The sequence below is a fragment of the Papio anubis genome, chromosome 16 (genome assembly GCF_008728515.1).
Source record: "Papio anubis isolate 15944 chromosome 16, Panubis1.0, whole genome shotgun sequence".
NCBI lineage: Eukaryota > Metazoa > Chordata > Mammalia > Primates > Cercopithecidae > Papio > Papio anubis.
Window position 1 is genome coordinate 4,091,391 of NC_044991.1, and position 23,919 is coordinate 4,115,309.

Sequence of the window (23,919 nt, forward strand, 5' to 3'; positions counted from 1 at the left end):
TTGGCCCCCTGACCGGCTGCAGGGGTCCCTGCGATGATTTGGAGGGGCAACTGGAAAGGGCTGTTCTGGTGGCTGTGGGGGGGCGGGGGCAGGCGCTCAGAGGGTTCAGGGCAGAAAGAGGGGACTCCCATGGGTGTGCCCAAAGCCAACCTCACCTAGGGCTGAGCTGCCTTGAGGGGAGCCTGTTTTTCTCTCAAAATGTGGAATCCTCTCACCTCTGTACCCCCGTGTCCCTACTGACCACCAGGCCCAGAACATCAGGGCACCACCTCCCCTTTCCAGACACAGGGCCAGGCCCATGGGCTGCAGGATGAGAGTCCTTTGGGTGGGGGACCTTTGTGGCATTACAGGGAGATTCACAACCCAGGAAAATAAAGTCGGAAGAGGCACTATATCCAGGGGCAGCCAAGTTAAACAACAGTCCCGGTGGCGAATCTCCCCCACGTCCCCACCTGGATTGTTTCAGAACCCTGAGGCGTGGAGACCTGCTGTGTCGCATGGTCTCTATCTGTAGTTAGCTCCCACACCTGCCCTGGGATTGAAAACGTGCCTCTGGCGGGGCATGGTGGCTCACGCCTGTAATCCCAGAACTCTGGGAGGCCAAGGCGGGCAAATCACGAGGTCAGGAGATCGAGACCATCCCGGCTAACACAGTGAAACCCCATCTCTACTAAAAATACAAAAAATTAGCTGGGCATGGTGGCGGAAGCCTGTAGTCCCAGCTACTCAGGAGGCTGAGGCAGGAGAATGGCATGAACCCGTGAGGCGGAGCTTGCAGTGAACCGAGATGGCACCACTGCACTCCAGCCTGGGTGACAGAGCGAGACTCCGTCTCAAAAAAAAAAAAAAAAGAAGAAAGAAAACATGCCCCTCTTGGGCACCTGCCACTGACTTCACTTCCCCACCCTGCGTCTCCAGGGGAAGGGCACACTCTCCCCAGGGCCACATGTGGGGCTGGGGTGTGGACCGAACTTCCCTACTGCTTTGCCTCAAGACCAGACCACACAGTCCACAGGAGTCGGGCACGGCAGGTACCTCGGTTTCGGAGCACTGCACTCAGAGCAGCAGAAACAAACCTGGTGCAGTCAGAAGGCCCAGGTCCCGATGCACTGGTTACCAGCAGCGGACACAGGCGTGGCAAACCACAGACAGCAAGAGTGCTGGCTGGGCCACAGCCACTCCAAAGCGCTTCAGAACATGTGGGGCGCCCTTCCCGACCCCCAGCCCCAGCTCCCCGTGCTGCCCCCTCCCCACTGGGCTTGCAGGGCAGCAACCCTCCCCTCCCTCCTAGGAGATGCCAACTCGCCCGGGACCAGGACAGCCCCAGCCTCCATCTCCAGTCCGGCCCCCCTAGCTCCCCAGGGCAGGACAGATGCCAGGGCCAACTGTCCTGAAACCAAGCTCCGCTTTACCCCTGGACATCTCTGTACCCGAAGCCTCCTGAAACACCTGCCCCCACGACCAGAGGTCCCTCACCACCCACACAGGCAATGCCCCTTCCTCTACCAAGGGCCCCCTGGAAGGCCAGGAGCCTCCCCCTACCCCAGCCCTCCTCTGGCCGCTGTCCCCGCCACCCCACAAATGCCAAGGATCCCTGAACACACCTGGCACCTCACACCCATGTACTTGCATTCCTGCCCTGGCCTAGAATGCTCTTTATCATCACCCACCCGCCCACTTCCACCTGTCCTTCCACAAAAACAGGGGCAGGGAGGAGGGGCCCGCCAGGCAGGTATGGCCTGTGGGCAGAGCTACAGCAGGGGACAGTGTGGACTCAGGCAGGGAAGGGAGAGCACAGGACACACAGAGCTGGGGCAGGAGCCGGGCCTGGGGCAGCTGGGGAGGGGCTGGTGGGATGCTGGGTATCAAGGCTGGCTTCTGCTTGATGGTTAGCCCAGAGGGTCCCATTACATTACTAAAAATAATGAAAATATGGCCGGGTGCGGTGGCTCACGCCTATAATCCCAGCACTTTGGAAGGCCAAGGCGGGCGGATCACCTGAGGTCAGGAGTTCAAGACCAGTCTGGCCAACATGGTGAAACCCCGTCTCTACTAAAAAAATACAAAAATTAGCCCAGCGTGGAGGTGCACACCTGTAATCCTAGCTACTCAGGAGGCTGAAGCAGGAGAATCACTTGAACCCAGGAGGCAGAGGCTGCAGTAAGCTGAGATCCCACCACTGCACTCCAGCCTGGGTGACTGAGCGAGACTCCATCTCAAAATAATAAATAAAAATAATGAAAATAGACAAAAGAGGACGATGCACAGACCCCCAGTAGCAGCACAGACCCCAGGCCAAGGACGCATCCCATTCTATGCCCCGGAAGCCCAAATGATGAAAAGGGGAAGAAGACTCGGCCTACAAGCCTCCTCCCTTAGAAGGCTGCCCCCACACTGAAAGTCGGCTATGGGAAAGACACTTAACGCAACGCTGGCCCACCCCCGCCTGCCCGCCAGAGGACTCTTGGTAGGCCCCACGGCAGGAATTGGGGGGGGGAGGGGGTCCCACCACCTCCCTGTGCGGCAGGCCCAGCGGAGAAGAGGCACTCAGAGACCACCTGCCAAATGCTCAAGAACAACGTCCCTTTCCCTGTCCATGCAGAAACTGGGATGTCTCTCAGGAACACCGCCTGCAACAAGGGCCACCCGCAAGGAATCTTCTGCTTAACCTGAGGTTCTGGGGAGAAGGAAGCAGGCAGGGGAGAATCCCGTGATGGTTCATCAGGCCTCAAAGTCAGAACTTACGACTTTTTAAACGTTTCAGTACGACTTACCTTTCTGCTACTGGTAAAGGGGAAAGGTCTGCAAATCAAATAACGGTAAACAAGGATTCGATGTTACTTAAGCAAACACGTATTCTCAAGTATTTGAGAACGGTGTGGATAAAACCAATTCCTTTTATGTTTTTGTTCAAATGCTTTCTTTTTTGAAAGCCCGCATGGAGAGTTCTAATTTAGGTTATGTTGGTGAACAAAAATAATCACAATGTGGGGTTTGTATCTTCTAATTATACAGAATTTAGGACAAAATATTCATGTAAGTGATTCTGGAATACTTTATAAATAGGTCATATAGGCTCTTTTTATTGCCAAAATTCTTGAAACTCAGTGCAGCAGAGTCATTGTCTCCATGTGGAACTGAAAGCAAGGCAGGCAGCCAGCATCCCCTCCACGATGCCGGCCACAAATCAGCCGACGCTGGGGTTTTTAAAGCCCCTCGCGGAGCTGATCACCATACAGGTGGGCCACAGAATTCCGAGACTCTCGGGAGAGAAATCCTGCTTCTGCAGGCACAGAGGATGTGGTTCCTCCCTGACGCAGTCGGAATAGTGAAAACATTCAGGAGAGAAACGGAATCAAGCCCCTCCCAGCTGTGAGTGACTGAGTTCACCACACAGCCACAGTGGGGCTTCCTCACCTTCCTCACCATGACTCAGTGCAAACAACTCACTTCATTCTTTTTTTTTTTTTTTTTTTTGAAACAGGGTCTCCTCCCTCTGTTTTCCCAGGCTGGCTCCAAACGCCTGGGCTCCATGGATCCTTCCTCCTTAGCCTCGCAAAGAGGTGGGACCACAGGCACGCGCCACTGCACCCAGCTCCGCTGTTTTTAATCATACAATTAAGCAGTCAATTATTTAAAAATACACACTTGCGCAACTTAAAAGAACCACACTTATTTGTCAATTAAGTCAGCTGGGCTGGTGGCAGTGGCAGTGGGCCTCATTCCCTGGGGCACTCTGGGGGTGTAACCCTATGGGGACTGTGCCCCATCTGTGGCACCACCTAACCCGAGCCCCGGTGGCCCTGCTGAGCTGAGCCTCAGGATGGGGTCTCGACTCCAGTGACACCAATCAACTCTCCTGGAACGTGCCGTGATGCCCTTGACAGGTGTGGGGACCTGGGGGTGAGAGGGAGGGCCTTGCTGCGTGCAGCTTGCAGGCACAGGAGGGGACACACCAGTCCTGGGCTAGGCCCCAATGTCCCATTGATGCCATGGACGCTTTCTGACTGTCCCTGGGCACGGCTAACTGAGGGGTGCGGGGGATGACCTTTCTGGGGTTTTTGAGACAGAGTCTTGCTCTATCACCCAGGCTGGAGTGCAGTGGCTAATCAGCTCACTGCAACTCCTCCGCCTCTGAGTCTCAAGCCATTCTCATGCCTCAACCTCAGATGCAGTTAGGATTCTTGTGCTGCCCGCAACCACTGGCTAATTTTATCAGAGATGTGTTTTGCCATGTTGGCCAGGCTGGTTCTCCAACTCCTGTCCCCTAGGTGATCCACCTGCCTCAGCCTCCAAAGTGCTGGACTCCCATGGAGCTACTGCCAGCCTCAGTCTGGGGTGGCCTTTCTGAGGGGTGCAACCTAGGACTTCAGCAATGTCCGGCTGGCTGGTTCTATGGAGCTTCAGTAAATTGGCCCAAATGAATTTATAAATCTGTCCAAACCAACAAACCCCAATTTTCTGATGCAGCCATAATGTAACTTTTTTGAGACAAGGTCTTACTCTGTCGCCCAGGCTGGAGTGCAGTAGTGACTGGCAGCTCACCAGAATTTCAACTCTGGTGTGTCGCCGAGTCCTCCACCTCAGTTTTCTTCCCAGTGAGCTGGGGACTACCATATGCACCACCACACATTAACGTTTTTATTTTTAGTAGAGATGGAGTCTCATTATGTTGCCCAGGCTGTTCTCAAACTCCTGAGCTCACGCAGTCCTCCCCAACTCAGCCTCCCAAAGTGCTGGGATTACAGGCATGACACCCAGCCCTGTTAATTTCTGTTTAAGTCCCTGATGAGAGAATTTAAGATAAAGAGAGATTTCACTATCACACACTGGACCTCGTGGCTGAGAGGGGAGCAGTTTCCCACTTTAGGCCATTCCAGGGCTCTTGCCTTCTCTGGCTGTTTTTTGGGGTGTGTTTTTTTCTTTCTTTCTTTTTTTTCTTTTGAGACAGAGTCTCGCTCTATCACCCAGGCTGGAGTTGGGTGGCGCCATCTTGGCTTACTGCAATCTCCACCTCCCAGGTTCGTGCGATTCTCGACCCACAGCCTCCTGAGTAGCTGGGATGACAGCTGCCACCACCATGCTGGCTAATTTTTGTATTTTTAGTAGAAACAGGGTCTCACCATGTTGGCCAGGCTGCTCTCGAACTCCTGACCGCAGACAATCCACCTGCCTCGGCCTCCCAAAGTGTTGGGATTACAGGTGTGAGCCAGCACGCCCGGCCTCTGGCTGTTTTTAAAAACTAGTAATGTCCATCATCCTTAGCTGTCCTCAGACAACACTGTGGACTCTCCCCCAGTCTCTCTGAGCTCCTCCTCCTCTCACCCATCACGCCCTGGTGGGACCTCTGTTGCTCTCTCCCTCCCCTGTTGACACTCACCTGGGCTCAGCCCGGATTTCTCCCCTCCCATTCCGCTCCACCAGGCCACCAAACCAGGCCAGTCATGAGCAACCGGCAGACACTAGCTGACCGAGCGTCCACAGCAGCAGCGCAGGCCTGGTCACACACACAGCGCCCCAGGTCACCTCCTCCCTGGGACAGAGCTCCTGGCCAACCCCAGCCCTCGGGGTTAGTGGAATGCTCACCCATCCCCTGCACCTTCTCAGCTCTCTACCAAGGATCGGCTGGAGGAAGGGCAGCGGGAGAGGTACCCAGCACTCCTGAACCCCACCCACCAGCCATCTTCCCCCAGCTTCCCAATCAAAGCCTCCCACCAAGAGGAGTCAGCCCAAGGGCCATCCATGTGGCCCCAGAGCTGTCACGGCCAGGCTCCCAGCTCAGCCCCTCTGGATGCAGGAGGCATGCGGCGCACAGGGCTGTCCAGGCAGCCCAGCAGCTGGTGTAGATGTGGGGGCAGGGGTCTGGCCCCCCCAGGCCAAGGCTCTCCTGACTGTCAGGGCTCTGCCCACCCGGGCCAACAGTGGCCATGAATCATCCAGACTCATGGCTCCCAACCAGGCCAGGACCCATCCTGAAAGGCTGTCGTAGGAGTTACAGGAGACGACAGGGCCTCCCCACCAATACACGCCACAGAAACTAGGCAGCAAGGAGGGCCAGGCGGGGAGCTGGCTGAAGGGGTAGGGAGAAAGCTGCAGAAAGGGTGTTGACAGGAGGCCTCTCTGAGGGGCTGGGGGAGGGGAGGCAGGCAGGCTGCTGCGGAGCAGGGTGGGGGCCGGGGCCGAGGTCCAGGCAGCACAGCAGGCCTAACCGTGCACACAAAGCAGGTGGGTCACTTAGAAACCTCAGGAGTGGGCTGGGCCGGAAGAGTTAAGGATCCACCCCATGAGGCAGATGAGTGATCTTCTAAAATACTCAAATGAAGCAAACAGAGTGAGACTGGGGGGTAGCCACAGAGCATGGGCCCTGCAGGCAGAACTAGGAACTCGCAGACACCCGCTTACTCATTTGCAGAGCAGGGGCAGCATCGGCCCTTCCAGGGTCATTGCAGGGGTGGCAGCCACCCCCCACATCCCCTGGCCCCAGCAGGTCTTCAGATAATAGGGTCACCCACTCACCTTCTCCCTGGGCAGCCCTCCACATCCCCACAGACAGCCTGGCCCCACACTGGGCCATCTGCCCTCAGGCCACGTGAGGCACAGCCCTCATACCCAGGACTCCCCCATATCAGAGCTGCCCTCACACCCAGGGCCCCCCCACATATCAGAGCTGCCCCCACACCCAGGACTCCCCCCAAGATCCAGAGCTGCCCTCTTTAACAAGGCTCCAGAGCTTTTGGGAAGGCAGCAGCAACTGGAGGGACAAGGACACTGGGCCAGGGTCTCCCAACTCTGAAAAGGTCCTCCCTGGAGCACCAGCAGGCCGGGGAGTGTCGCCCATCCAGGTCCCCCCGCCGCCCCTGCTTCTCCCATCGGTACTGATGGAGAACCTGCTGCGTACCCAGCCCTCTGCCCAGCGCCACAGTGACGAGCTGTGGTTGCACTGCCAGGGGCCAGCACTTTACACAGGACATCTCAAATGTTTACAAGAACTTTGCTGTCACCAACCTTACCGTGGGAGGGGGTGGGGGGATGCTGGCAGAGGCCGGGTCACCAGCCCCAGGCCCCATAGCTATGACAGGACCTGGGAAGAAAGGCTTCGGCTCCAGCCCAGCCTGGGCCACATCCAGGCTCTGCCCAGCCCGGACTGATGCCAGTGTCACATGCCCTCCCGAGACCTGCGTCAGGAGAGCCTGAGGACCCCGGGGATGGAGAGGCGAGGCTGGGGCTCCTGGATCAGGCCAGGGAAGGAGGACGGAGGAAAGGGTGGGCACCCCTCAGCGCCAGGAACACTGGTCACCCCTGCCCCCCAACCAGGAACATCTTCAGATCGCTCATTCTCCAAAGGCAGCTGATGGCTAAGACTGTGAGGGACTGGGGTGGGGCCTTTTAAAAGCTTAGAAGGTGGCTGGCCAAAGGCCACAGCTCCCCTTTTGCCTTCTAGAGTGGTTTGACCCACTTCGCAGATCCCAATATGAACGGCACTCACCCGGGGCGGTGCTACAACAAGCCAGCCGGGTGTGCCCCGCATCTGCAGAGCTCAGCAGGCCTGCCACCTCCCTGCCCTTGCGTGGTGCTGCCTGGAGGGACGTAAGACAGACAGGCAGACAGGCACGGAGTTGTGCTGACCTCAGCTCTGCCCCTGCTGCCCCACCAGCTCCTCACCCATCGGGCTGTGGGGGACACTGGGCAGTCACCGGGGTTACTTGGCTTCTCCCATGCTCCTAGAGTCTGACAGCAGACGGGGTGGCTGGGGGTGAGCCCCCAGGGCCCTCCCACCCTGAGTCACAGCTCTAGATGTCAGGTTTAGAGAGAGACTCTGGGACAGAGTCCCTGAAGGCAGCTCCATAGGGCTCCATCAGGGCTGGGGCTGTCCCAGAGTCTCTCTCTAATCCTGACATCTAGAGCCAAGTAGATACCACCCACTCTAGACATCTAGAGCCAAGTAGATACCACCCACTCCCGCCCCGCCTGTGCCCCTCCTGACCAGGCCCTGGCCCCCTGAACCCTCAGGCCTTTTGCCATCCTGTGATGTGAGTGCATCTGCCCAGACAGGGAGAATCAGGAGCCCTGTACCATCTTCCCGCGGCCCTGACCCGACTCCCAGGCTTCTGGCACACACACCTGTTTCACTTCCTCTCCACTAAACATCTGCCACCTCCACTGCTGGGCAGGTCAGGCTCCAGGAGCCAGCAACGACCACCAGTCAATTCCACCTGTTTCAACCCTACCTCAGACCTGTGCCTCTGGGTCCCTCCCTCCTGAGCTGGGGTTGGCTGAGTGTGCCTGCCTAGGCTCCTCCCACAGGACAGGACAGGACAGGATAGGACGGAGCCTCGCCCACTGACCCCATCCAGCCCACTGGCCCTCTGCCCTGGCCTGGGCCGCCTGCCAGGCACGCTGCTGGGAGAGGCCCTCCCCCTCAAGCCTTTATCAGACCCTGACTATCCCCCTAGTTGGAAGAGAAGGGCTACAGAAACCAAGCAGTGGACACGAACCTGGGCACTGAAGCCGGAACGGGACCCCAAAGGGCCTCCACCTCCCAGAGCTGATGGCCCGGTGTCCACCTCCCAGAGCTGATGGCCCGGTGTCACTCCGGACGGCTGGGCTTTTGGAACAGTCTTCCCCTTCCCATCCCCACACACTTAAACCTGACAGTTTCACTTCTTGGGTGGAGAACTTGTGAAATGACTCACACACCTTGCTGCGGTCCAGCAGTGGTTGGGGACACAACGTCACCTTCTACTCTGGGGCCCCAGATCACTGGCTCATCACAGCCTAGTGGGCACACATGCTCCACAGACCACAGGGGCCTCCACTCTTGCGGGGTCCACTCCTGCTGTCAGTTGAGCGTTCTCTCAGGGCAGGGCATAATCCACTTCGTCAGGGTTCCGTGGCAAACAAGAGCCACTAGGCACAGAGTGGGCTGAGAAAGCATGCGAAGAAGTACGCGATCATCAGCACGGGCTTTGTCCAGCACCAGGGGCTAGTTACGGTCCCGTTCTTCCCGGGTGAGAGGCTGGGTTCTGGGACACTGACACGGTGTGGGTGTTGCTTCAGACTTCTAAACGCCAAACTCCCCACCCAGGGGCCAAGGTCTACACACACCTTCCTACCTCTGCCCATCCAGGTCCAAGTGCCCCCGGAGCTGCAGGGCCTCAGCTCCCTCTTCATCAGCTGCAGGGCAGGAAGACAGAGGACCCTGTAGGCCGTCACTGCTCAGGCCAGGCTCACCCCAGGGCCGCTTTCCCCAGCAGACAGGTAGGAGTTCCCCCCAGCTCATGTCCCAGCAGGGGCAGCAGCCAGTTGCCCTGGGCAGCTGAGACCCCACCAGCAATTCAGCCACGCCAGAGCTCTGGGTGCAGTGGGATACCTGGCTCCTCTGTCTGACCCCTGAAGGCCCTCGTCTCTGTGCTATAGGGCTAGGCCTGCCCGTGACCCCCACGTTTCCCCAACCCTATGGAATGTGTCTAAGGAAGCAGGTGGAATTGGCCTGGCTCCCTCAGTCTGGGGCCTAGAGCAGAGCCTGGGGAACCAGGGCTGCCCTGGGCTGGGGAGCAGAGGGGAAACAGAGGAGGGGACAGAGCTCCACCGGGCCAGCGTCACCCAGCAAATGCCTCTGACCACTGCACCAGACTGAGCCAGCCCACAAATCTCAACCTGGAAAGCAGGGAAGAACCAATGGGGCCCAGCGAGTACAGGGGTGGGGCACGCAGGGCGGTGGGGAGGAGCCAGGGCGAGCAGGGAGACAAGGTCAGCCGGAAGGCAGGAGGCTGGCCCCAGGTAGGGGCATAGGCAGGTGAGGGGACCAACCCCTAAGCTGCATTCCCAGGAATGCCAGCATCCCCCGCCCAGAGCAGCCCTGGCTCCTCGGGCTCTGCTCTAGACTCCAGACTCGGGGAGCCAGGCCGATTCCACCTGCTTCCTTAGACACACTCCATGGGGTTGGGTAAATGTGGGGGTCATGGGAGGGCCTAGCCCCATAGCACAGAGATGAGGGTCTTCAGGGCGCGGACAGAGGAGCCAGGTATCCCACTGCACCCAACACATGGCTGGAACCCCAGTCCTGGCCCCAAAGGAGCTGCAGGGACATGCTGGTTGGGTCTCCGGGAGCCCTGCACAGAGGCTGGCCTTTAACAAGCTGACCTGAGAGGCCGGTCCCAAGCCATCCCCACTCCTACGTCCTCAAACTCCTGTGCCCCTCCCTCATGGCTCCAGGGAGCCCTCCTTGTCGCTCCCTCCCCGGCACAGGCTCTCTTTACCTTTCCACCTGGCAGAAGCTCCCTCCCACCATGTGTGCCCTGAAGGTGGAAGCATCACTCAGGTGCCCAGGACAGGTGATAAGAAGCCAGAACTCCTCGTGGGACCACGAACACAAGGGTAAAAGTCTTGTATTCCAGGCAAGGGCCTTGGGGTGCTGTGACTGGAGGCTTCCTGGATCTAGGGCCGCAGTTAACCCAACATCAAGAAAACAAGACAGGCAGCTGGGCGCAGTGGCTCATGCCTGTAATCCCAGCACTTTGGGAGGCCGAGGCAGGTGGATCACCTGAGGTCGGGAGTTTGAGACCAGCCTGACCAACATGGAGAAACCCCATCTCTACTAAAAATACAAAATTACCTGGGCATTGTGGTGCGTGCCTATAATCCCAGCTACTTGGGAGGCTGAGGCAGGAGAATCACTTGAACCTGGCAGGTGGAGGTTGCAATAAGCCGCGATCGCACCATTGCACTCCAGCCTGGGCAACAAGAGCAAAACTCCATCCCCCCCAAAAAAAAAAAAAATTGCTCCACTCAGATCCCAAAAATGCTGCCTGGAAAACACCACCGACAAACCAGCAGACGGGGAGTGACTGCCTGATTCTCTGTCTTCCCAAAACTTCTGCAAGGGACTGACGCAGTCCTGCATGAAAGACGCTTAACAGAAAGGCCAGCAGATGTGGCTCTGTAGATCTTTTCAAAGGCCGTCCCCTGCCAGGGTGGCAAGTTCAGGGGCGGAGAGGGGACAGACCTGGCCAGGATGGAGTCGGAGATTTGTCTGAGCTCTAAAGCGTCCCGCCGGCAGCCTTTCTCCTCCTTGCCTGAGGAGGCCAGACTCCGGGATGCATTCTAAATCAGTCCCACTTTCACGTCTCAAAGCAATGCCAAGCCAGTGCCTGTCCCTGCGGGGCCAGGCTGACTAAGCACAGCAGGGAAGTCCCTGGTTCTTCTGCAGCTTCCCTCCCCTCTTCCCTCTAAGTCATGGAACCACGCTGGGGAGGCCGCGGCCCCTCCCCAGCCCCAGCCAGCCAGCCATGCTGCAACAGCCAAGGGATCGGGAACTGTTTCCCGAGGGGTCCCACTAACGACTCCAGTCCCACTATGCAGACACACTGGGATAAAGTAGATGGGTGGCAAGCGGTGGGAGTCTGGCTTCCTGCTGCTTGAATAGACACGAATTGATCAGCAAGAAAGAAGACGAGAAAGATCCACGTAGGAATCGGATCAGAGTTCATCAGCAGCACAAACTCACGCTTCACTCGATACAGGTACAGGAGGCTACACGCGGACACAGGCAGAGACATGTACATACCCGTGCGTCAGCTCACGCGTGCTTTTCCTTGCTGTCAGCTGAGAGGGCCTAGAAGCAATGACACCCCAGTACCGACAAGCGCACCTGCTACCTGGATCTTGGTTTCCGATTCCACCCTCCAACAAAAGGAACCCGGGCTCCCTGGAGAAGGGGCTGACTCTAAGCCTGGGCAGGGAATGCACAAGCTGAGCCTGGAGCATCTCGTAGGGCCAGAAAGTGAGGAAGGACTCACACCACCCACCGTGAAGGGGTACGTCCAGGGAACCCGACAGCCAGCACTGGAACAAGTGAGCAAACAAAATAACGGCATTCCGCAGAGACCCAGCGGGTTAAATGAGTATCCACGAACCCACACGGATAAGTAAACAGCTGCATAAACTGATAAATGAGGAGAAGAGACAGAGTCCCCTGCAGAAGACGGCCACATCAGTGACGCAGTCACTCCTCCCTCAAGGAGGCGGGCGTGACTCCTCAGCCCTTAAGTGTGGCTTGCTGTAGTGACCTCCTCCCAAAGGCAGCAGTACTGGAGGAAGGAAACCCAAGAACTGCTATGAAGATGCCTGAGAAACACACCTCAGCCGGTGGCCAAGACAGCACCAGCGGCCGCGGGCCACATCGACGGTGTGCGCCTGGCGTGATTCGGTAAGAGGGTACCGCGCCTCCGCGGTCTCCCTCCCGCTAAGCCGGCGCCCCGGTCTCACCACGAGAAACGCATCCAAATTCCAACAGGGGAATTCCAATTGTCCAAACAGACAAATTCCAATGGATGGAGATCCCACAACATACCTACTATTTCTTAAGACTGTCAGAGTTATCAAAACTAAGGAAACTGAGAAGCCATCACAGCAAAGAGGAGCTTACAGAGACACGACAGCTAGATGTCATCTGGGACCGGAGACGCAGTCTTGGAACAGAAAAAGGACATCAGGTAAAAGCTAATGTATCTGAACAAACTATGTACTTTGGCTAATGATAATGTATCAATATCAGTCCCCGGATTGTTACAAACCTATCACACTAATGTGAGATGCTAATCACCCAACTAACTGCAATGGTTGGTAGGGATAATTTGGAAACTCTGGATTATCTCTGCAATTTTTCTACAAATCTAAAACAGTTTTTAAAAAATAGAGTTGGCTGGGTGCACGGTGACTCACACCTATAATCCCAGCACTTTGGGAGGCCGAGGCGGGTGGATCACCTGAGATCGTGAATTCGAGACCAGCCTGACCAACATGGTGAAACCCCGTCTCTACTAAAAATACAAAATTAGCCAGGCATGGTGGTGCACGCCTGTAATCCCAGCTACTCAGGAGGCTCAGGCAGGAGAATCACTTGAACCTGGGAGGCAGAGGTTGCAGTGCTGAGATCGTGCCATTGCACACCAGCCTGGGCAACAAGAGCGAAACTCCATCTCAAAAAAAAAACAGGAGAGAGAGAGAGAGAGAGAGAGAGAGAGAGAGAGAAAGGTGGTGGCCAGGGGCAGGGAGGAAGGGTCCAGGGAGTACCTAAAGTATCTAGAAGGCCCAGGTTCCTGTTTGGGTTTCAACTGTGGTGATGGTTGCACAACTTGGTGAATGTACTAAAAGTCCGTGAACTGTGCACTTTAAATGAGTGTGTTGTATGGTGTGTGAATTACACCTCAATAAAGATGCTGACAAACACACCTCAGCCAGGTGGCCAAGGTCAACACCAAGAGTGGGGAACAAACAACTTCACTCCCAGCCTGGCCCCTGGCCCTACCTCACTCCACAGCCCAGCTCAGCCCCAAGCCAGGGTCCCAGGATATCAGGCACCATGAAGCGCCACTCCAGGTCGCTGGACATGAGCAGAGACCCCTAACTTCAGGAGCCCACCTTCTAGAAGGGAAGCATGGTAAACAGTAGACAAACCAGAACCTCCACAAGAGGAGAGCGGTGACAGCAGAGGCATGGCTGGGGCATTCACAGGAGGCCTCCCTGGCGAGGGGACGTGGAGCAGAGAGGTCCCAGGAATGGCCCGCAGGGGAACCGACCAAGAGAGGCTGAGTCATTTCCTGGACCCTCCTAACTGCTCGCTGCCCAGCATTCAGCTTCTCCCACTACAGCTTCTCGGGAGTTTGGTAGCACGGGCTCCCGAGCAGTCTCTTGTCCCTCCTGTTCCCCAGGGACAAGTAACAATTCACCCAGCACAGAGCTTCACAGTTTCCCAGCACCCCCACGCTCTGCCTCCTCGGACCTCACTTCACAGAGGGCACTGACTCGGCCACTGCCAAGTGCATCCCAGAAGCCCTCGCTGCTCGACCACCCATGGCCTCCCCACTCAGCCCCACCCAGCCCCAGCCAAGGCCCCAGCCTGCTCCTCAGCAGACCTGCTTCCTCTAGGGAAGTGGCAGCCAGGTCTCTCCACCCACCTGGGCCTCCCTGTGGGAGGTGGTGCAGACACAGCCACCTCAGGCCAGAGCCAGCTCTCAAGCTCTGGCTTCTATACCCTAGGCCAAGGCCCTCGTTTACAAGTGACCAAACTGAGGCCCAGAGAGGTTAGGTGTCTTGCCCAAGAACACACAGCAACAAGATCAAGCATGCTCTCCACCCAATCCCTGCGCATATGGGGCTTGGGTTAAAAGCACGCCCATCGGTCCAAACCCACCTCCACCACACAGCAACCTGTGGCCCTGGGCAAGCTGCTGAATGGCTCTGTGCCAGGGCTTCCTCCTGTGTGAAATGCAGCTAACAAGAGCACCTACTGCCAGCTGTTACGAAAATAAATCGTGTATCACGCTTAGAGGGCTGTCTGGCCCCGAGCAGGACATGCTATCCACATGTTGCTATTTACTGCATGGTTGACAGCAAAGAGAGAAGTCTCATCACGACTTTAAGTTTATTGCTGATACTTCTCTCACAAAATCCCTCTTAGAAGAGGATTATTCGGAAGGCAGAAAGGCTGCAATGTTTATGAGCATAGCCTTCAGAGCAAATCCCAGCTCTGTTCGGGAACAAACTGGGGACTCAGGCAAGCTGCACTGCCTCCCTGTGCCTCAGTTTCCTCATCTGTAAAATGGGGTGAAGTTGTATGCTCTGAGGGCTTTGTTGAGACGATTCACGTAAAACACTCAGCGCAGGCCTGCTGTGCAGAATGAGTGATTTCTATTACTATTACGAATGTTTTTGATAGACCGGTACTTCCTGCCTTTCCTGTGTAACCACAGGAGACTTGAATCACAGGGTTTAAACATAATCACAACCCTAGGTTATAACTCAAACGCCAAACAATCGGAACAGTAGCCCTGCAGACGGGACTGTCATTAGCGGCGAATTACCAGCCCAAACTGTCCGCCCAGGCCTCTGCCACATGCCAAGACACCAAACGCAAAACAACAGGGTTTTCTCCAATTAGGGAAACACGCGTTTTCTTTTCTCTTTTTCTCTTTTTCTTTTTTTTTTTTTTTTTTTTTTGAGACGTAGTTTCGCTCTTGTTGCCCAGGCTGGACTGCAATGGAGAGATCTCGGCTCACCACAACCTCCGCCTCCCAGGTTCAAGCAATCTCCTGCCTCAGCCTCCAGAGTAGCTGGGATGACAGACATGGCTAATTTTTTGTATTTTTAGTAAATGCAGGAGCTTCTCCATGTTGGTCAGGCTGGTCTCGAATTCCCAACCTCAGGTGATCCGCCCGCCTCAGCCTCCCAAAGTGCTGGGATTACAGGTGGGAGCCACTGCGCCCGGCAAAACCCATATTCTCTTGCGCCATCTCCGTCTCTAAGATAGTCTGAGTGACCTGCCTTTAAGTTCTCAAGTTAAACTATTACATTTCCCCAGCAGCCAAGGGCTCCAAGCAGGTGACAGGCTGGCCTGGGCCCCACCCGCTGGGCTGGGTTAGGCCTGTGACACTCTGTTCACATAACTGTCCCCTTGGGAGATCCAGGCCTCCTCCTAGACCCCCCAGCCACACCTGACGGTGGAGGACTTGAACTTTTACTTCTTTACAAGCAGTATTTTCAGACCATTGCTGTGCCACCAAAAACCAAAGAAAAGGCTTCTAAACCCACCATGGTGCCAAAGAGACCCCAAGCCAGCCTGCGGGATGCCCAAACCAGAGGCCTTCGAAAGCACTGTGAGTGGTCCACTTGGCCTCGGAGGCGACCAGCAGACGACCATCTCCAAGCCAGGCAAGAGACGCTGCTTCCCAGCGAGCACCTCTGCCTTCCGCCTGTTACTCACTAAGCCCGGCCACAGCTTCTCTCCCTCAATTCACTGCCAATTTCTGTCAGAGCAGGGATGCTCTGCCACACACCCAGCACTGTCCCTGCTGCCCCGGGCTTTCTGCAGAGATGGTCTCCTTTCCCCTAAAGAGGCCAGGCAGCAGCCTCTTGGGCCGCCTTGCAGGGAAGGAGGCCGGAACTCAGGCAGGGGGTGACCAGGCCACCCAGCCAGCCCCTGGTGTCTTCCCTCCCAGCCAGCACACACCCACACCAACAGGAGTTCTGTAAATACCCCCACTGTGGCCACTAGGCAGGAGCCCCCAAACCTGACACACAGAGGCCCACATACGGGGAAGCCTCCCCAGCTCCCCGAGAAGGGGCAGCCTCCTAAAATGAGCCCCTGACCGGAGCCCCACTATGATAGGACTGGAACCCCACTGTCAAACAAAGCCCAGTAGATTTGGCTACCGGAGAGAAATATCCAAACAGAGAAACATGGCGAGCTGGAAGCAGGCTCCATGTGGCCCCCAGGGAGGGGAGGGGGTACACGGATGGCACAATCACTAACACGGATCACACCATGGGACCATCGGGGCCCCAGGTTCTCCAATAAAAAGGTTGTCACCAGGACCCATCAGGTGGGGTGCTGCTGTTTCTGTAACATCTATAACATTACTCTGACACTCTTTCCAAAGAGAAAACAGGCTTCAGGCTGGCAGCCCTCCCTGACAGCAAAGGCTCACTAGACTCCAAAACCACTTGGTTTTCATTGAGCCTGAACCACTGTTCTATTCTACAGCAGAAACGGTGATTCAGGAAAACCGGCTCTGATTCTCCTCCCTCGTTTTCTAGTTAGTGAAGGTGAAGCCCCAGAGAGCAGAGAGCAAAGGTTACCTGATGCCAGTGCAGGGCTCCACAGATAAGAGGAGGGTACCAAGGGGAGGGCCTGGAGAGAGACCACCTGGTTCTTTCCCGGTGAAGGGTCCTCCACCTCCCTCAGCAGGAGACCCAGAATAAACAGCCTCCCAGGGCCATATGGAAGCACACCACAGCTCTGAGCCTTTCCCGTGCAGTTTCCAGGAAATGGCTCTCCAGAGTGCAAGACAGATCACAGGACAGGCCCAACCTGCCCCCAGGCTGCACGGCTGGGACAGCCGCACTCCACACATCAGCCACAGGGGCAGCTGAGAGGAAAGAGCAACAGAGCAGAGAGCTGGTGGCCCACTGAGACCCCAGGTGCCTAACTTCCCAGGCTCCAGGACCAAGCTGCATCTCCCTGTGAGCCCAACTATGGGGCTTGGAGGTCCCTGCCCTGGGACCACAAAGTGCTGCAGACGGGTCCACACCGCCACCAAGGCAGGAGGAAGGCGAGACAGGCAGGGCCCCTCTCCTGGGCCAGGCAGGGGTCTTCGGAGGGGTCTGCAGCAGGAAGGAGGGTCAGGGTTACTGAGGTAACTCATCTGGGGAGTCCCAGCTAACAAGAGGGGAACGTGGTTTCACCCCAGCACGGGGCAGGGGCAGCCACTGAACCCGCTCCCTGGCCAGACTGTGTATCCCCAAATGGGCCGACACAAAAGTCAGGCAGACAGACTTCAGACTTCAGGCTCAGCCACAGGGCCCAGGACAGAGCCCATGACTGACCTCCTAAACCCATTCTGAACCCCGACCCAAGGCAAGCCCAGCCTGAGGGAGGCCCACATCACCTCACTCGATCCTCTTACCTGCCCCTGCCCACTTGCTAGTGAGGAAACTGAGGTCCAGGAGGCTCACTACCTTGCCCAAGGTCACAGAGCAGGAGGGTGAGGGAGGCAAGTCCCGGACTCCTCTCAGGAGCGCTGCCCTGGACTTCTGAGGCAACAGAACCCTGACCCTGACCTCCCTCCCAGGCCCAGCCCCAAAGCCAGCCCCAGGGCAGGGCTGCACTGGGCTGGGACTCAGGCACCTCCTTTTTGGCGTGTAGGAGAGACACCTCCGAATTTTCTCCCTAACCCACACAAGGCAGGCAAGAAGGGAACCCCCATATTGCAAAAAGGTCTCCCCCAAACCGAACCTTTCCTACCTCAGGAGATGCAGGGTTGGCAACAGTCGAAAAAGTGGACTTGGCTCTGGGGGGTCACACTCAGGTCCCCGGCCCCGGGGCACTGCTGCACCTTCTGCCACAGAGCCAACAGGGCAGGGGCACCAGCCCACCCGGCTGGGGACAAACTGGCTCTCTTCCCTCCCTTGTCCAGGGCCTGGCAGGGGTGCACGCCCTGCTCTGGACATGTGGGGCCTCAGGCCGGGGTTGCCACACTGCATCCCACGTTCTAGTAGGCGCACGGGCCTGGGCTCCAGCCAAGGTGCCAGCCCGCCCCAGCAGAGCCCCATGAGCTCAACATCCCGAACAAAGAGAGAGGAGACAGAGCAGAAAGTGGGGTGCACGGAGGGGGCAAGCGCCCACAACTTTTTGGCGAGGTCGTCTGTAGGAAAGCAGGGGCTGGGGCGCCCTCCTCCTCTCCCGTCCCACCCCGGAGTGGGTCGGCAGGACGACATTGGCGGGCCCGGGCCGATCCCGTCCCCCTCCAGTCGCCCAGCGTCAGTGACACCGGTCCGGCGACCCCCACCCCAGTCCGGGCCCCGCAACCCCGGGATGCCCTCGTCTCCCCCGGCCGACGGGCAGAACCCGGACCTGCCGCCGCCGGTGCCCGCGGGGGGCGGCCGTGACGCGCGGGACCCGGGGGCGTGTGCGGGGCGCGCCCGCGCAGGGCCCTGCTCGGAGGGTCTCAGGCTCGGGCCCCGGCGGCTGCAGGGAGAGCACTGCCGAGCGCGCCGGGTCGCGGGCCGCCCGCCCAGAAGGGAGCGTGGCCGCGGGGCAACCAGGTCGGGATGGGTGGGTGTCCGCGGGCGCCGCTTACCCTGAGCGGAGATCGGGGCCAACTCTCATCCACCCGCCGCGGCGCCCCCCTCGCCGGCCGCCCGGCCGCGCTACACCTACCGCCCGCCCGGGAGCCCAGCGGCGCCGGGGAGCCGGGAGGAGGCGGCCCCGCGGGTCCCGGCCACGAGCGCGGAGGCGGCGGCGGCGCCAGGTCGCGCGCTCGCGTCCCGCTGCGCGGAGCCTGCGCGCCCCCGGCCCCGTTGCGCAGCCGCCGCCCCGCCCCGCGCCGCGCCTTAAAGGGGCCGCGCCCCGCGCACCGCCCCCGCCCCGCGGCCGACTCGGGGTCCGCGGGGGCGCGCCTGCCCTAGTGGGTCCGCGCGCGCGAGCTCGGTCACGAGGCGCTGCCTTTGTTTGGGTGGCCACGTGCGCCCCCGCCGCTCGCACCCACGCGCACGCGCGGCCACCGCCGGCCACGGCCACGCCGTCCCCACGATTGCCACGGCGGACGCCACGGGCTCAGCCGCGCACGAGCACGCACGCTGCTGTGGCCTCGCCCGCGCCCCGCGGGATCGCCCGCCGCTCCGGAGATGGGTCAGGGACTGCACTGGCTGCCGGGGGAGACCCGCGTCCCGGGAGGAAATGCCTTTCCGCGACCGCCACGCGGGGCCGGGCTTGTAGCCTGCGCTGGACAGGACGCAGTACGAACCCCGCTAAACTCGCGCCAGTACCTGGTGCGCCCACCCCAGGGTGCCCGGGGTGCTGTCTGTCCCCAGGATCCGGACCTCTGGGCCCACCCTTTCTTCGAATCTCACCCACACCCCTGCATCTCCCCAGGCACTACCTGCGGGGCAGAACATCAGTAGAGGGGACCCACTCTAAGCACACCTGTCCCCGGGTTCCGGACCCTGCAGAAGAAACCACCCACCACCCCGCTTTAAGGCTGTCTAGCTCACAGGAGAGTGCTCAGTGAAGGGGCAGAGGGGATCGCCCTGCAGAACCCTAGGTTTAGGAGACCCACTTTAGCGTCTTACCCAGGAGGATGGTTGCGGGGAGCTGGGGTGGGAGGGTGGAGGAGAACCAGAGTGGAGAAAATACACAAGGCCTGGAGGCTGTGTTTGCCCAGCCCTCTCTGCCTCCCCCTCCCCAGGCTGGGTCCTCTGTGCTCTGCCCTGCCCTTCCTGTGTCTCTTGCCTGCCCCAGTGCCCTGCCCTCAACTCACTGACCTTGGGAGTCCTACAGGCATCTCCAACCTTTCAATCCAAAGACTCCAGACCTGGATCCGCCCTCCCCACTTCCTCAAGGGCCCCAGCTCAAGTGAACCTGAAGCTCCTTGGGGCAAGATTCAGGGCCTCTCTTTGATCCTCCTCCAGGTCCAGCCCTGGTGGACCTGGGTTAGAGGCGGGCACTCAGGTGAGCTGTACTTCTCCAAGGCTCAGGTTCCTGTCTGCAGAACTGCAGGACCCAGTGATTTCAGGGTAAAGGATCCAGCGCTTCCGCAAGGGCTGTCCTGTGCCTCCGCAGGCAGCATGGGGTGCGATGGCGTGCTGTCTGCAGGACGGTCTCTTCCTAGGATGGCGGAGATGACTCATTTGTGCCCAGAGCCCCCATCCAGCACAGGGCCTGACCGCCAGACCTCTCTGGCTCCCCCTCCCCGCTGCCCAACCCCGCCAGGCTTTCCTGCCTTATCTCTGTCCTCCAGGGAAACAGGACTTGTTTTTCCCAAACACAAGCTCTACTTTTCCTGCCTCCGCTCCCTGTTCTGGCCATATCCTCCCAGGGGTACCTGCCCTACGCTAACTCTACCCAGCCTGCCAGGCCTAGCTCCAGAGCTCCCCACTCCAGGAAGCTCTCCTGAGCCAGCCTGTTCAGAAATGATCCCAGACTCCCACCTGCCAAGGCTCTGGGGTAGGGCGGGGACCCTTAGGGCACCTCCTGCCCGAGCACCGTGACCATATTTATCATTTCCATTGTTGACTGTGCTCCTTCCTGCCTCCTCTCTCCACTTTCCCGATAGCCCAGGTGAGCTGCTCCTGGGAGCAAAGGCCCAGAGCTTTCCTGTGCAAGTCTCTCGCTGCTGTCCCCACATCTCAAGACGTTGGCCAGGCTATGTGTCATTGTCAGGGTCATTTTGTACACAAATGACTCAGTCAAGCTCCAAAGGCAACCTGTTTGTGCAGGTGCAGCAGTGGCAGTCTCTCTGCCAGCAGGACACCTGCTCCTTATCACTTCTCATCTCTGAACCTCTCTGCTTCTCCCTGTGGAGACAAAGGCTCCGTCCTCAGAGCAGCAATCCCAAAGAGAAACCCCCTCCGGCCCTGCACCCTTCCAGCAAGTCTCCTGGAAGGATTCTCATCAGCCCCACTTGGTCATGTGTCACGTTTGAGCCAAGGGGACTGCGGGGGTGGAGGCCAGGGTGCTGTGACCAGCAGTGCCATCTGAACCGCTGGGGCTGGGGCAGGAAGTGCCCCAACAGAAAAGGGGCTGCAGCAGACAGCGCGGCGCAGAGCAAGCGCCCGAGGAATGTTCATTTCGTGAACAGCCAGGATTAGGAGTGAGCAGGCAGGAGCCCAAGGGAAACCAGATGACAGCGCCCAGCATGCCTAGCCCCTCATATCCAGCCCACACTCCAGACATTTGCTGGGTGCCCAGTCCCTGCTGGGTAGGGGCGCAAAACTGGTGCAGTGCAGAGAGACAGAGCCCCTGGCTGGTGAACAGGCATGGACCACACACCCCACAAAGGGCAACACTTGATATTGCGTGGTGCCCACCACCCTGCTCCGTGGCTCTTCACAGCCATCCTATTAGCCCATTTACAGAGCAGCATTTATGGCTGAATTGTGTCCCCCCAAAAATTCATCTGTTGAAGTCCTAACTCCCATACCTCCCCATGTGACTGCATTTGGAGATAGCATCCTTAAAGAGGCAATGAAGGTAAATGAGGCCCTCAGGGTGGGCCCGAACCCAACAGCACACGTGTCTTCCTAAGAGGAGAAGATGGGGACGTGGACACACGCAGAGGGGGGATCGCGTGAGGACACGGAGAGAAGGCAGCATCTACTGTCCCAGGAGTGAGGCCTCAGGAGGAACCAGCCCTGCAGACGCATTGATCTCAGACTTTCAGCCTCTGGAAGAACGAGGAAATGAATCTCTGTTGTGTAAGCTGCCTGTCTGTGGTGTTGGTTACACCAGCTCTAGCAAACTCATACAAGGGCACAGGCTCAGAGTGGCCGCCAGACCCTGAGGGTCGCATAGCTGGTGATGGCAAGGCCACCGCCGGCTCCCCCCTCCTCTGCTCAAAGCAGAACCGGACACAGGGATGGTGGGACAGGACTGCCCCGAGTGGGCACGGCAGAGCCCTGAGCTTGATGGGTGGCCTGGGAAGGAGGCTTGGAGCCTGCTCACACCTGGGGCCAGCGGGGCCCTCAGACCCCTGCCTCCCGGCCTCAGAGCCTTGAGGGGAATCAGAGGCAAGGTGACAGGACTCGAGAGGAACCAATGACAAGTGGAAGCAGGGGTCTCCATATAGCCTGACACCCCCGCACCGTCCACTGGCTCTTCAAGGCCGTCCTGTTACGTTTGTCTGTGGCGAAAAAAAGGCATGGAAATAAGTCGGTGAGTGGCAGGGGCGTGTCAGGGGCAGGCCAACCTGAGTTCACATCCCAGCCCCCCCTCACATTCTGAGATGGGACCTGGCACCAAGCAGGTGCACCTGGAAGGTTCATACCTTGGCATGTAGAATCCAGGCTGTCATTCCACACACACACAGAACCACATATTTTATTACACGGGATGCCAAGGCACAGAGGGCTCAGGAACCTGCCCGGGGCCACCAAGGAGAGGTGAGAAGGAAGCACTCCAAGCCCTGGGGTGCATAGACTCTGGGTTCCAGGCCATTCCCCACGTCACCTCGTCACCACCCCCGAGAGATGGCAGCACCTGGCACCAAATGGCACTGGGAAGTGCCGGCGGTTGCTATTTTCATCCTGATTAGGGGAGAAGGGGTGGGGCCAGGGCTAGGGAGGAAAGCCCCTGGATCTGGAGTGGTGAGAGGTTTGGGCGAAGAGTCCCAGGCTGGGACTCGGGGTTCCTGTAGGAGACCGAACAGAGCAGCAGCTGGCGGCTCTCAGCTCTGGCCCAGTGATGGCGGTGTCCCAGCCAGACAGCTGAGGGGCCCAGTCCCACTCCTCAACAGTCAGGGCTCCCAGGAGGCAGCCTCACCCTTACCTTTGCTAGCACCACTCCTGGCACCGGGTTGCTGCCAGGAATCATGGGAAGGTGGTGCTTCCTTAACCCCTCCTGAGCTAACACCTGCCTCCCACCCCTGAAAATTCCAGGAGCTAGAAGTGTTTTAGCTCTCAGATGCATCTGGGTCCTTGTGCCCTGGCATGGGAGGGTCAGCGGGCAGTACACCCCCAGTCTCCCCTGCTACAGGCATGTGGGAGGCACCCCATAAGGGTCATGGCTGGGAGAAGGGATGCAGGGCAACCTCATCTTTTTTTTTTTTTTTTTTGAGACAAAGTCTTGCTCTGTCACCGAGGCTGGAGTATAGTGGCTCAATTTTGGCTCACTGCAACCTCTGCCTTTGAGCGATTCTCCTGCCTCAGCCTTCCCAGTAGCTGGGACCACAGGCATGTGCCGCCATGCCTGACTAATTTTTGTATTTTTAGTAAAGACGGGGTTTCACCTTATTGGGCAGGCTGGTCTTGAACTCCTGACCTCAGGTGATCCACCTGCCTCGGCCTCCCTAAGTGCTGGGATTACAGGCCTGAGCCACTGTGTCCAGCCAACCTCATCTTTTTTAGAGAATCGAACTGAGGCTGAGAGCACCCCAAGGACAAACTTATCCTGACCTTTCCTTGGTGCCAGGCCCTACGCTGTTGACATGTGGCAGGGAGGAACACTCAAGATGGTCTCTGGCCTCAGGGAGCTTCTTATCCAACAGACAGACAGAGGCAGGCAGGCAATGAAGTCACAGTGTGGTCAATGATAAGATAGAGAGCCGCAGAAGGCTGGGGAGGGCTTCCTGGAGGTGTGATACTCCAAGAGAGGCCAAGGAGTGACCAGAGGTTAACTAAGATAAGATCATAGGAAGAGGATTCCAGGCAGAGGGAAGAGCATATGCAAAGGCCCGGTGGGAAGAGAGAGCTCCACTTGCTCTGTTTAGCTGGGAAAAGGCAGGAGCTGCCATGAAGGACAGCCCATATCCCAGGGCAGGAAGATGCCATGGCCGGGTTTCAAGCAGGAACAACAGGATCCCATCAGTGCTTTAGGTAGAGAAAGGCTTCTGGGTGTAGACTGGAGGCCTCTGGGTAATAAGCAGG

The 23,919-nt window shown here is 58.3% G+C and overlaps 1 protein-coding gene across 4 annotated transcripts in view; it reads right to left on the bottom strand.

Moving 5' to 3' along the window:
- GRAMD4 (GRAM domain containing 4) overlaps window positions 1-19,883 on the bottom strand; it is a 103,472-nt gene extending 83,589 nt beyond the window's left edge. The window contains exon 1 of one of the 4 annotated variants that reach the window (XM_031656182.1): window positions 19,822-19,883. In XM_031656182.1, coding sequence (XP_031512042.1) covers window positions 19,822-19,841 — 20 coding nt within the window. In that variant the 5' untranslated portion in view covers window positions 19,842-19,883. Of the gene's footprint in view, window positions 1-8,495; window positions 9,335-17,465; window positions 18,375-18,638; window positions 18,795-19,821 lie in introns of those variants that run through there. The other 3 variants (XM_009217518.3, XM_017945404.3, XM_031656183.1) reach the window with 3 other exon arrangements.
- Between the last annotated feature and the right edge of the window lie 4,036 nt (window positions 19,884-23,919).